General features: G+C 42.9%; 1 protein-coding gene across 1 annotated transcript in view; it reads left to right on the plus strand.

Moving 5' to 3' along the window:
* Positions 1 to 784: 784 nt before the first annotated feature.
* The window catches only part of LOC134357470 (uncharacterized), a 64,751-nt gene continuing 52,372 nt past the window's right edge, over positions 785 to 13,163 (plus strand). The window contains exons 1-3 of the mRNA XM_063069085.1: positions 785 to 1,188; positions 1,759 to 1,944; positions 7,887 to 8,040. Coding sequence (XP_062925155.1) covers positions 847 to 1,188; positions 1,759 to 1,944; positions 7,887 to 8,040 — 682 coding nt within the window. The 5' untranslated portion in view covers positions 785 to 846. The remainder of the gene's footprint in view (positions 1,189 to 1,758; positions 1,945 to 7,886; positions 8,041 to 13,163) is intronic.

Here is a 13,163-nt window from a genome sequence, read left to right on the forward strand (position 1 = left end):
AACCATTGATGACTTCCTGTCTCCATTGTTCAAAGCTGATGGTGTTCAATGTTTCTGTAATCCATTGTATCCACTATGGAGGGGATTGGCCTCTGCAGCTTCACCAGAACTCGCTTGGCCGACCTTACCCATTCCCACCTCTCACAATGGCGACGTTGCGTTCAACTTTGAGAGGCTTTTCTGATCAACTGCGCATTGTAAAGTTCCAACATGATTAGGACCTTGGTGTCCCAAACTGGAAGGCCTTCTAGATTATTGGACCTTATCTCCCAATGTCTAGAAGACAATATTGATTACCCTCAATGATTTCTTTCTTCTGTCCATCACAATCTATTATTTGACCCAAAATATTTTTTTCACTATTGTCCAAAATTCCGATCAACATAGGATGTTCAGTTCCAGGGCTCCTCACCTAACAACGATTTCCCTGTTGCGGGATTAGATTCGTGCCGACGCATCTTCTGTAGTTATAAATGTTTTGTGTTTTGTGAAGTGACAAACCTTCACATTTAAATTTTTAATTTGCGTAACTTTTTCCGACCCTGATTGCTACTGCATTTATAATCCTATGCTCTCATAATATAGTGGGGAAGTGTTTAACTCACTAGATAAATTGAACAATTCAAATTCCACTCTTTTATTTGTGATATTTAAAAATCAAATAACCCATCCTACGTGTTTATTGATGATTTCTGTGGCATTAGCCGCTCAGTTCGGCAGGCAGTTGTCCTGGCAACGTGCGAGTAGGCGTGTTGCACAGCCATGGAGCGAGGCCAGCGAGAGGCGCAGATCTCGGTCCCGTGGTCTTATCGCCAGAGGCAGTTAGAACAATCGCATTTCGTACGAATGGCTGTGAAAACATTTGGCCCTCCGAGGAGCCGCAAGAGGGTCATAACGGCAGTTCCCACTCCACCCCGGTACCGGGCCCGCTCTTGGCCGGAAACTGTACCCCTATCTGAGCTGTCCGAGGAGCGGTCGCCTGGTGGGGAGCCGGACACGGACTACGCTCTGTACCTGGCGATGAAGAGGCGGCAGAGGGCCGATCTGGAGGCTATGGCGGATGTGAAGAGCTGGCTCAACAGCAAACTCGCGGCCACAGACCTGGAGCTACGAGTCCTGGAGAGGCTAGAGCGGAGGTCAGAAGCAGGGGAGCCGGGGCCTGAGCCGAAACAGCAACCCAAAACCCAGGTCTGCGACCACCACCCACGTAATGAACTTTCCCAGCTTTTTAAACTTGGGCTCCACAATACACGGTACCCTCTCCTTCAGCCACCAGTCTGCCTCCCATCTACACCCATCATCCCCACCGCCATCCTCAACTCCATCTGCCCCATTATTCCCATCTGTTTTCCCCTCATCGCCATGTCCCTCTCCCTGCCTCCCCCCCACTGCCCCAATCACCTCCATCCTCACCCCTGCAATTATCTTCCCCTCCACCCTGTAATTTCCTCTTCCTTCACCCAATTAATTCACCTCTCAACCCCGAATGCCTCTCCAGTTCCCATCTACCTCACCCCCCCCATCTACCCACAATAATAATTCTCCCATGGTAGTTTAAGATTGATAATAAATTTTTGTTTACATTTTATGGATAATTTAATTAATATGTTTTAAAAACAATGCAGGCAAATGGGATTAGTGCAGATGGTCCAAAACATGGGCCTGTTTTTGTGCTGCACAACTCAATGATTTTACTTAATTTAATAAAAACAGAGGAATTGAATGATTTCATTAATATTTTGTCTTCTTGTTTTACAGAAAAATACATCAAGGAAGGTTTACGACAAACCTTCATCAATTAATCTACCTTCCCTGGAGCCGGTTAAGCTACTCCATGAATATTTAATCAAAAAAAGACTACGATTTGTAGATTTCTTCCGAAGTAATGATCGAGGAATGAAAGGGAAACTCTCAAAAGATGATCTATTGGTAGCATTTAAAAAGGTGAACCCAATCTTAATTTTTGAGATTGGTGATGGGAGATGTTGCAGAATTGGTTATCATGCTGTGTGTAATTCACTTGACACCCCAAAACTATTTCATCGTCTGCAGTGCGCAAGTGAGAGATGTAATGAAATACTCTTCACTGGTTTAGATATCTGGATGGCACAGTTAGCACAGCCACCGTGTCATTGTGCCAGGAAACGAGGTTCAATCCTAATCTCGGGTTGTCTGTGTGGAGTTTGCATGTTCTCTTTGTGCTTGAATAAGTTTCCTCCAGGTGCTCTAGTTCACTCCCACTTCGGGGCAGCACGGTAGCGTAATGGTTAGCACAACGCTTTACAGTACAGGCAACCTGGGTTCAATTCCCACCGCTGCCTCTAAGGTGTTTGTATGTTTTTCCCGTGACCGCATGAATTTTCTACGGGTGCTTGGGTTTCCTCCCACAGTCCAAAGAAGTACTGGTTGATAGGGTAATTGGTCATTGTAAATTGTCCCGTGATCAGCCCAGGATTGCTGGGAAGCTTGACTCGAAGGGCTGGAAGGGCTTATTCCGCACTGTATTCCAATTTTTTAAAAAATCAGAATCAGATTATTACAAAAATAGTGCAAAAAAAACAAGAGAAATAATGAGACTGTGTTGGAGACAGAGCTCCTGCTGGAAATCTGAAGCAACACACACCTACAAAATGCTGGTGGAACTCAGCAGGTCTGGCAGCATCTATGGATGAAATGGATGGTTAATCTCTCGTCTTGATCTGAATATGACTGCCATCTCCCTCTGTAGATACTGCCTGACCTGCTGAGTTCCTGCAATGAGTGTGCTGGACGAGTTTCATGGGTTCAGAAATTTGATGGTGGAGGGGAAGATGATGTTCCTTAATCATTGAATGTATGTCTTCAAGCTCTCATATTATCTCCCTGCAGTGATAACAAGAAGATTGGTAGGCTATTTGCCACCATAAATTACGACCGTGTGTAGATGAGTAATAATCTGAATGATGATAACATGGGAAGAATAGATAAAAGGATTATGAAGGAGTGTAAATAGTGTTGGTTGGCTGAAGGTTCTATTTCTATGCTCTGTGACTCTGAATACACCTCCAGCAATATTCAAGGAGCTCTCACAATCAATCAACATTACTCAAATGTGCGTTGAATGACCATAAGACATAAGATACAGGAGCAGAATTAGGCTATTTGGCCCATCGATTCTGCCCCACCATTTCATTATGGCTAATACAGTTTCCCTCTCAGTCCCAATCTCCTGCCTTCTCCCCGTATCCCTAATGCTCTGAACAATCAAGAACTTTATCAACCTATGCCTTAAATATATGTAAAGATTTGGCCTCCACAGCTGCCTGTGGCAAAGAATTCCACAGATTCACCAGTCTCTGGCTAAAGAAACTCCTCATCATCATCTCCATTCTTAAAGGGCACCCATCTATACTGAGGCTATTTCCTCTGGTCTTAGAGTCTACCACTATAGGAAGCATCCTCTCCACAGCAACTCTTACCAAGGCCTTTCACCATTCAATACGTCTCAATGAGGTCACCCTCATTCTTCTGAATTCAAGTGAATACAGGCCTGGACCCATCAAATGCTCTTATGACAAGCCATTCAAAAGTTTCAAAGGTACATTTAATGTCAGAGAAATGTATACAATATTACATCCTGAAATTCTTTTTCTTCACAACCATCCACGAAAACAGGAGTACCCCAAAGAATGAATGACAGTTAAATGTTAGAAACCCCAGAGCCCCCACAAGCTCCCCCCTCCCACACGTAAGCAGCAGCAAAGCAACGATCCCCCCTCCCCCACCAGCAAAAAAAGCATCAGCGCCCCCCCTCCCCCCACTGAGCACTCAAACATGCAGCAAGCTGTCATTAAAATCATCAGCATTGAAATCCTTAAGGTTCATACCAGATCAGGCAAAGTGCAACTAATGTTGCCAAGATGAGGAGAAAAAGCTGATGGTTTGAAGAATCTGAGAAACCTGCAGAACATCACCAAGGATATGATGCAGAAAAAATTTTAAAAGCAGTTTTTAAGGAGAATGCAAGATATAAAGTCACAGAGCAATACAGCCTCACCAAAGACATATAACTCCAAGCCCAAACTGGCCATTCTGACCATTGTGCCCACCCAGCTGCTCCCAGCTCCGGTATTCAACCTATATCCCTCCAAACTCCGCCCCTGCTTCTTAAATGATACATTTGTACCTGCCTAAACCACTTCCTCTGTTAGGCCATTGCAACTGCTGATGATCTTCCACATGAAAACGATGCTCCTCAGGTCTCTCTAAATCTTTTCCTTCTCACTCTGAGCCTGTGCGCCAAGTTTTAGATTCCCCTAACCTGGGAAGAGACTTACCACCCACCATACAGCTTATATATGCTTCATCATTTTAAGCATTTCTATAAGATCACCCCTTATTTTGCTGTGTTTCAGGGAATAAATACCTGAAACCAACTTCCCGCTTCTAGTCTTTAGTCTTCTTGCCTACTAGTTGTGGCAACATCGTACCTACACTCTTTCCAGTTTAACCAGATGCTCCTTATAGTAGAGGGGCCAAATGGTATACAGTACTACAAGTGTAGCTTCACCAACATACATAACTCAAAATTCAATGTAAATTTATTATCAAAGTATGTATGTCACCATATGATTCATTTTTTTCTTGTGGGCATTCACAGTAGAACATAAAGTAAAGCAGAGTCAATGAAAAACTACACGAACACTTACAAACAAGCTGTGTACAAAAGACAACAAACTGCGCAAATACAGAAAGATAATAAATAAGTAATATTGAGTACACAAGTTGTAGCATCTTGAAAGTAAGTCCATTGTTCGTGAAATCAATTCAGTATTGAGGTGAGCAAAATTATCCACACTGATTCAAGAGCCTGATGGTTGAAGGGTAATAACTGTTTCTGGACCTGATGATGTGGGACCCTATGCTTCTATATCTCCTTCCCGATGGTAGCAGCAAGAAGAGAGCATAACTTGGATGGTGTGGTCCCTGCCATGCTGCCATGCTCTCTAGTTGTAGATGTGTGCTCAGTGTTGGGGAAGACTTATCCTGTGATAGACTGTATCCACTACTTGTAAGCTTTTCCATTTTTGGGCATTGATGTTCCATATCAGCTTGCGATACAACCAGTCAGGATACTCTCTGCTGTGCATCTATGAAAGCTTGTCAAAGTTATAACCTCCTGTACTCAGTGCCGTGACTGATAAAGACAGTGTGCTGAACATGTTTCTCACCTCCTTGTCTATCTGTGATGCTGCTTTCAATGAACTATGCACTTACTCCAGGGCTTTGTTATTTAGACTCTATAGGAGTGTCAGCAAAGAGTGTACTCTACTGTTCATTGTATGAACCCTGCACCGGTTTGACTTTTCAAAATGCATCACCTCACACTTACCAGTATTGAAATGCATTTGAGACTTCTTGGCCCATTTTCCCATCTGATCAAGGTATTTGACAAGGATTCCCATGATTGGCTTATTCATAAAGTTAGGAGGAATGGGATCCAGGGAAACTTGGCTGTATTGATTCAGAATTGGACTGCCTACAGAAGGCAGAGTGTGGTAGAAGATGGAGCAATTCTGCTTGGAAGCCAATGACCAGTAGTGCTCTGCTGGGATCTGTTCTGGGACATCTACACTTTGTGATAATTAATGTATAAATGACATACAAGGAAATGGAGGGTGGGTTAGTAAGTTTGCAGATGACATGAAGGTTGATGGTATTGTGGATATTGTAGAAGGTTGTCATAGCTTACAAAGTCCCACATAGGAGATTAGTAGGCAAAATTAGGGCACATGGTATTGGGGGCAGAGTACTGACATGGATTGAAAATTGGCTGGCTGACAGGAAACAAAGAGTAGCGATTAACGGGTCCCTTTCGGAATGGCAGGCGGTGACCAGTGGGGTACCGCAGGGTTCAGTGCTGGGACCGCAGCTGTTTACAATATACATTAATGATTTAGATGAAGGGATTAAAAGTAACATTAGCAAATTTGCCGATGACACAAAGCTGGGTGGCAGTGTGAAATGTGAGGAGGATGTTATGAGAATGCAGGGTGACTTGGACAGGCTGGGTGAGTGGGCAGATGCATGGCAGATGCAGTTTAATGTGGATAAATGTGAGGTTATCCACTTTGGTGGTAAGAACAGGAAGGCAGATAATTATCTAAATGGAGTCAAGTTAGGAAAAGGGGAAGTACAACGAGATTTAGATGTTCTTGTACATCAGTCACTGAAAGCAAGCATGCAGGTACAGCTGGTAGTGAAGAAAGCTAATGCTGGCCTTCATAACAAGGGGAATTGAGTATAGGAGCAAAGAGGTCCTTCTGCAATTGTACAGGTCCCTGGTGAGACCACACCTGGAGTATTGTGTGCAGTTTTGGTCTCCAAATTTGAGGAAGGACATTCTTGCTATTGAGGTAGTGCAGCGTAGGTTCATAAGGTTAATTCCGGAGATGGCGAGACTGTCATATGTTGAAAGATTGGAGCGACTGGGCTTGTATACACTGGAATTTAGAAGGATGAGAGGGGATCTGATTGAAACATATAAGATTATTAAGGGATTGGACACGCTGGAGGCAGGAAGCATGTTCCCGCTGCTGGGTAAGTCCAGAACCAGAGGCCACAGTTTAAGAATAAGGGGCAGGCCATTTAGAACGGAGTTGAGGAAAAACTTTTTCACCCAGAGAGTGGTGGATATGTGGAATGCTCTGCTCCAGAAGGCAGTGGAGGCCAAGTCTGTGGATGTTTTCAAGAAAGAGATGGATAGAGCTCTTAAAGATAGCAGAATCAAAGGTTATGGGGATAAGGCAGGAACTGGATACTGATTGTGGATGATCAGCCATGATCACAGTGAATGGCGGTGCTGGCTCGAAGGGCCGAATGCCCTACTCCTGCACAATAGTCTATTGTCTATAAAGGGACATTGGTAGGATGCAGAGCTGAGCTGAGAAATAGCAGATGAAGTTCAACCCAGAAAACGTGGAAGAAAAAACACATCTTAGCTTTCACGTTGATAGAACCATCCAAGTTGCAGTGTAAGTTGATGGGGTAGCTGAGAAGGTGTATAGTGTATTGGCCTTCATTAGTTGGGGGATTGAGTTCAAGAGCTGTGAAGTAATGTTGCAGCTCTATAAAGTTCTGGTTAGACCAATGCTGAAGTTTGGTGTACAGTTCTTATTACTTCATCATAGGATGGATGTGGAGCCTCGAGAGAAGGTGGAGAGATTTACCAGGATTTTGCCTGAATTACAGAGCATGTCCTATGAAGATAGGTGGAGCAAGCTAGGGCTTTTTTCTTTGGGGTGAAGGAGGATGAGAGGTGACTTGATAGAGGCATAGATAGACTGAGAAACCTGAGGCTTTTTCCCAGGGTGAAAATGGCTAAGACAAGGGGACATAAATTTTAGAATGTTTGGATGAAAATATAGGGGGAAGTTTGTGGTAAGTTTTTTAAAAAAAAACAGAGAACGGCAAGTGCATGCAACCTGCTGCCAGGGTGTTGGTAGAGGTGGATAAATTATGATCTTTTAAGAGACTTAGATAGGCAGACAGATGAAAGAAAAATGGTTGCTACGTGGGTGAAAGGGTTATATTAATCTTGGAGTAGGTTAAAGGGTAGATGCAAAATCATGGGCAGAAGAGCCAGCACTGTCCTGTGTTCAATCTATCTGATTACTTATTGGGTGCTAGTTTTTCCTCCATAGTGAACAGTTGGAAGTGTCTTAATTAATGTTATGACTTGTGATTTAAAATGCATATCAAAGATATGTAGATTGGTGGACTATTGGCCATTGTTAATTGCTTAAGTGTCAAATTCTAACCCCTTCTGACACACACCTGTGACTGATTTGATTTTCACTTCTATATCGTACACTTTCAGATAGTTTGATATGTTATCTGTTAAATAGGTCAATCTTCCAATCACTGATCTGCAGATGAATGAATTGACAGAAACTCTTGGTGATCACACAAACCACATCGGTTACAAAGTTCTTGCGCAAGCGCTAAATGCCTGGAAAGAAGAATTGCGGCAAGAAAACAGAAATAAGCATTTCAAGAAAGGTAAAGAAAAACATACCCTTAAATACTGTGTATCCAGGTCAAACACAAAACTGTTAAAACAAACTAACAACATCAATGAAACCATTCCACTTTATTTCCATTTGCTCCCCATTCCAAAGGAGAGTTATGTTCTTGCACTGCCCATCAACTTTTCAGTCAAAGTAATCCCTTTAGAATCCCTGTTTAGTTCTTTGCTAGCTCATGGTAGGTACAAAAATTATACTTGGAATGATGGAGTCCGTGAAGCACACAAGCCTCTGTGACATCAGTGTGTTGATCCAGGTTGTGGAGGTGTCAGTGGTGAGGAGGGCAATGTGAAGTTAGCATTCATTTCGAGAGGACTAGAATATAAAAGCAAAGATGTTGAGGCTTTATAAAGAACTGGTGAAGCCTCTCTTGGAGTCTTGTGAGCAGTTTTGGGCCTCTTATCTAAGAAAGGATGTGTTGGCATTGGAGAGGTTCAGAGAAGGTTCACGAAAATGATTCCAGGATTGAAAGTCTTGTCATATGAGGAGAGTTTGATGGTTCTGGTCCTCTACTCACTGGAATTCAGAAGAATGAGGAGAAATCTCATTGAAACCTATCAGATGTTGAATGGCCTTGATAGAGTGGATGTTTTCTATGGTCCGGGAGTCTAAGAGCAGAGGACATCCTCAGAACAGATGAGTGTCCTTTTAAACCAGAGATGAGGAATTTCTTTAGGCAGAGAGTGGTGAATCTGTGGAATTCATTGCCACAGGTGGGTATATTTAAAACAGAGGTTGATAGATTCTTGATTAGTCAGGACATGAAGGGATATGAAGAGAAGGCTGGAGATTGGGGCTCAGAGGGAAAACAGATTAACCATGATGAAATGGTGGAGCAGACTCGATGGGCCAAATTGCCTAATTCTGCTCCTATATCTTTTGGTCTTATTGCATCAATTGTCAAAATGGTGAAGGACATGAGGTGTCCTGGATATAGGTTGGAAGAAACTAGACAAGGAAGGTCAGGACAAAGTCATGGTTTGAGGAGATAAGTTCAGTGGGACAAGAGCACACAGGAATACAGAACAGCCCTGGCATGGATCTTGGGTACAGGAATAAAGAGGGAACACAAAGCAGTACAGCATGGGAACAGGCCCTGTGGCCCATGATATCTGAACTGACTATGATCCAGAATTAAACTAAACATAATCTACCTGCACATGATTGATGTTCCTGTATTGTTTGCACATTTTTCTGCCTGTTTAAGTGCCTCTTAACTGCCACTGTTTTATCTACATCCACCACAACTTTTTGGATAAAATAAAAATTACTTCACAGATTTTTAACTTTCTCTATCTCACCTTAAAGCTATACACCCTAGTATTTAACATTACTATCTTGGGGGGAAAAAAAAAATTTGAGCTTCCACCCTGTCTATGCCTCTTATAATCTTATAAACCTCTATTAGATCGCCCTTCAACCTCCAGCACCCCAAAGAAAACAGTACAGGTTTGTCCAACTTCTCCTTGAAGCTAATGCTCTCGATAAGCCAAGTAGCATAGTGGTGAGCCTCCTCTAGGAGGAGGAAGTGTGGGTTTGGGAAACTGTCAGGTTGGAGGCTGATCATCTGATGTGATGAGATCTCATATGGTGCAGGAGACAGTTTATTAGTGAGACAACGGCCCTTGGACTTTTTGGACACGTGGGTACAAAGGTAAGGTGTTTGTTAAAGGATTGATCGCTCAGAATCAGAGGGGTAGAAGTTGGGGGTGGGGTTGAAGTCTGGCTGGGGCTTTATTGGGAGGCCTGGAAATAGCCACGTGGGACAAAACAGCAGTAAAGACAAGTACAGAGGGTTGTTGTAACCACACACAAAATGCTGGAGGAACTCAACAGGCCAGGCAGCATCTATGGAAAAAAGTACAGTTGATGTTTCAGGCCGGGACCCTTCGGAATCCAGCATTTTGTGTGTGTTGCTTGGATTTCTGGCATCTGCAGATTTTCTCTTGTTTGTAGCAGCGCTTCTCGATAAGAACGTGACCAGAGAGCAATAGAAACCACAGAGCAGGAACAGTGAGGGGCTTCTCACAGAACTCCCCTGTAAAGGGAGGAGGAAAGCTTTTTCAAAGTCAGTATGTCTTGAAGAGTCTTTGAAGTTGAATAGTATAATGGAGACACAAAAGACAGGAGATGCTGGAATATGAAACAATAAACAAATCAACTGCTGCAAGAACTCGGCGGTTCTACAAACATCCGTGGTGGGAAGAGAATTTTTGACATTTTGGATGAAACCCCTGCATTAGGATTTTTCATCAGTCCCAATGATCTGAAGCTTTCATAATTCCTTTCCTTTCCCACCCCCACCCCCCACAAGTATGCTGTTTGACACACTATTCCTCCAGAAGATTTTTTTTAATCTTTTACTCTTGCTATCATGCAACAAACTTAAATCTGCAACAGACCAAATCTCAGTGTAGTTTCCCTGATGTAATCCTCAATTGTTTTATTGAAGTATTGCACCTCGCCTTCAAACATTATTGTGGGAGTGCAGTATTGTTCAATAGGAGAAGGTTCAGCCCTCTTGCAGGAATGGAGCTGGTCTTGAGAACTAATGGAAACTGTTCAACCAGATGCAACTACAAAACCAAGGTCAGTGCAGCTCCATGATCAAGCTGTAGTATGCAAGCTATATGTGGACATTCAGAAACAGAGTATCAACCAGTTGTTGACTCATTCACTGACGTATATAAAATTAAGAACTTTCTATGCAGATTTTACAAGTGAAATGGCCTTTATCATCCTGCTCCCAAAACACGGCACTGCTTTCAGCTAATAAATGGTCAGGATGAGAAACTGGAAAATATGGACCTCTTCCCATATTTCAGAAGCCATTTCTTATTGGGTAGGTGTAGATGATGAAATTCACCATTATCTTTAATGTTCTTGGTCAATTGCAACATAGCATTTGGTCAATTGAAGAAAAAGGGTATTTGAAGATCAAGACATTAAACCCATGCTCTACTGAGCAGCAGTGATTCGTGCCCTAGGCTATCAACATCAGACATTTAACAAGATTTGAAAGACACCACAACATGTTGCAACATGGTAGCTTATCAGTTAACACAACACCAGTGACCCAGGTTCAATTCAGCCACTGTTTGTAAGGAGTTTGTATGTTCTCCCCCATGTCCTCATGGATTTCCTTTGAGTGCTCTGGCTTGTCCCCATGTTCCAAGTACTAGGGTTAATTGGTAAAATGGGTGTAACTGGGTGCCACAGGCCAATCGGACAAGGGGCTTTTACAGTGGTGTACCCCTAACTTAATAAACAAACACCTCCTAGCAGTTGCAAGACCAGCTGCAGAACGTTCTCAAGGGAGGGAATGAGCAGCCAAAGGTTGTGGTGCAGAATGGCATCAATGGCATAGGTAGAAAGGGGGAAAATGTCTGTGTAGTGACTGAAGGTTCACTCATGGTACTCAGGAGACTTCAAACTGGTAGTTTGACAAGAGAATGAGAACCAGAGCACGAGGGCAGATAGTAGAGGAATTGAAAGGAAGGTAGATTCATCTCCAGAAAGAACAAGCAGAGCAAGGTAGTAGCAACAATGGGATGGATGGATTGAAGTGTGTTTATTTTAATGCTAGGAGTATTAAGGTAAGGGTAATGAACTTAGGAAGTGGAACTATAATGTTATGGCCATAAAGGAGACTTGATGAGAGAGGGATGGGACTAAATGCTTAATGTTACACAGTTTTGATGTTTTAGAAAAGATAGAGAAGGCAGTAAAAGGGGAGGGGAAATTTCGTATAATTTATCAGCAACATAATCCGCTAAATTTCTGGGTAGAAATGAAAACTAAGAAAGGTGCAGCCAACTTGCTGAGATTGTGTATCCTACCACCGCCCACCCCCCATCCCCGCAGTAGTCACTGAGACAGTGAAGAACAGATATGCAGGTGAAAAGTGCAAAATCAACAGGGTGATTTTGCCATTGTGGGTGACTACAATTTTCCTAATGGAGAATGGGAGCTCATCAGTGTAAGGAGATTAGATTGGACACAATTTGTTGGACGCTTTCAGGTTGGTTTCATAAATCAGTATACAACAAGAGGAGGGGCCATACAGGACATGGTGTTACATGGGCTGTGTTAAACAGGGCATTTTGTTTGTATACTTTGACATCAGACTCTGACAGCAGACATTTTTAGACTTCTATGAGTTTTGCCATGGGGGGAAAGATTTAAGGATGTTTTCAAAGTTTTCTTAACAATGTAATATCACCACTGATTCCGGGAATCTTTGGCCCATTATTGTTCAAAATGGAGAAAGAATATTTAGAACAATAACGAGTGCCTCAAGCCCATCTATGGGGCGCATACAGAAATAAATGGCAAAAGGAGCTCATCATGTCACGAAGCACCCACACACTCACCCCACAAAGCATCTCGTGCCCAATCAAAATCCAGAGACAGCATGCATCTGTTAGAAGGTGGTTCTGGGCATGACCAAGTGCATCCCCCAACCCCACTCAGACCTTATGGGAGGTCAGCGAAGAAACCACGGAAGTCCTTGTTTCATCATTAGCCACTGGTGAGGTTCCACTGGTGTGTGGCTAATACTGTTCAATTGTTTAAGAAAAATAGCAAGGGCAGACCAGGAAACTACAGCCTGGTGAGCTTGACTTCAGTTGTAGGGACTTCATTTATAGGGAAGTTACCTGGGGGATATCTACCATCACTTGGGATAGTCAAGGTCTAATCAGGAATAGTAGCATGGTTTTGTTTGTGGGAGGTCACTTCTGATAGACATTTTGGAATTATACGAAGAGGTTACTGAAGCACTGAAGGCAGGGCAGTGGTAGTTTAGTTGTCTATAGAGCTGAATAAACAGCTTGGGGCTGTTTCCTCAAGATTTTCAGCATCTGCAGAATCTCTTGTGTTTAGGATGTTACCTGTATGGGCTTTCATAAGGGTTTTGACAGGTTAGGTTACATGGGATTCTATGGGAGAGCTAGTGAGGTGGATTCAGAATTTGCTTAGTGATAAGTGTGATGTTTAAAGCTCAAATCTCAAATTGGAGGCCTGTCATCGCAGATTACTTGGACTTTGACATCTTGCAAACTTTATTTACTTGTGCACAAGGAAGGAGCTCAGCCC

This window comes from Mobula hypostoma, chromosome 2 (genome assembly GCF_963921235.1).
Source record: "Mobula hypostoma chromosome 2, sMobHyp1.1, whole genome shotgun sequence".
Taxonomy (NCBI): domain Eukaryota; kingdom Metazoa; phylum Chordata; class Chondrichthyes; order Myliobatiformes; family Myliobatidae; genus Mobula; species Mobula hypostoma.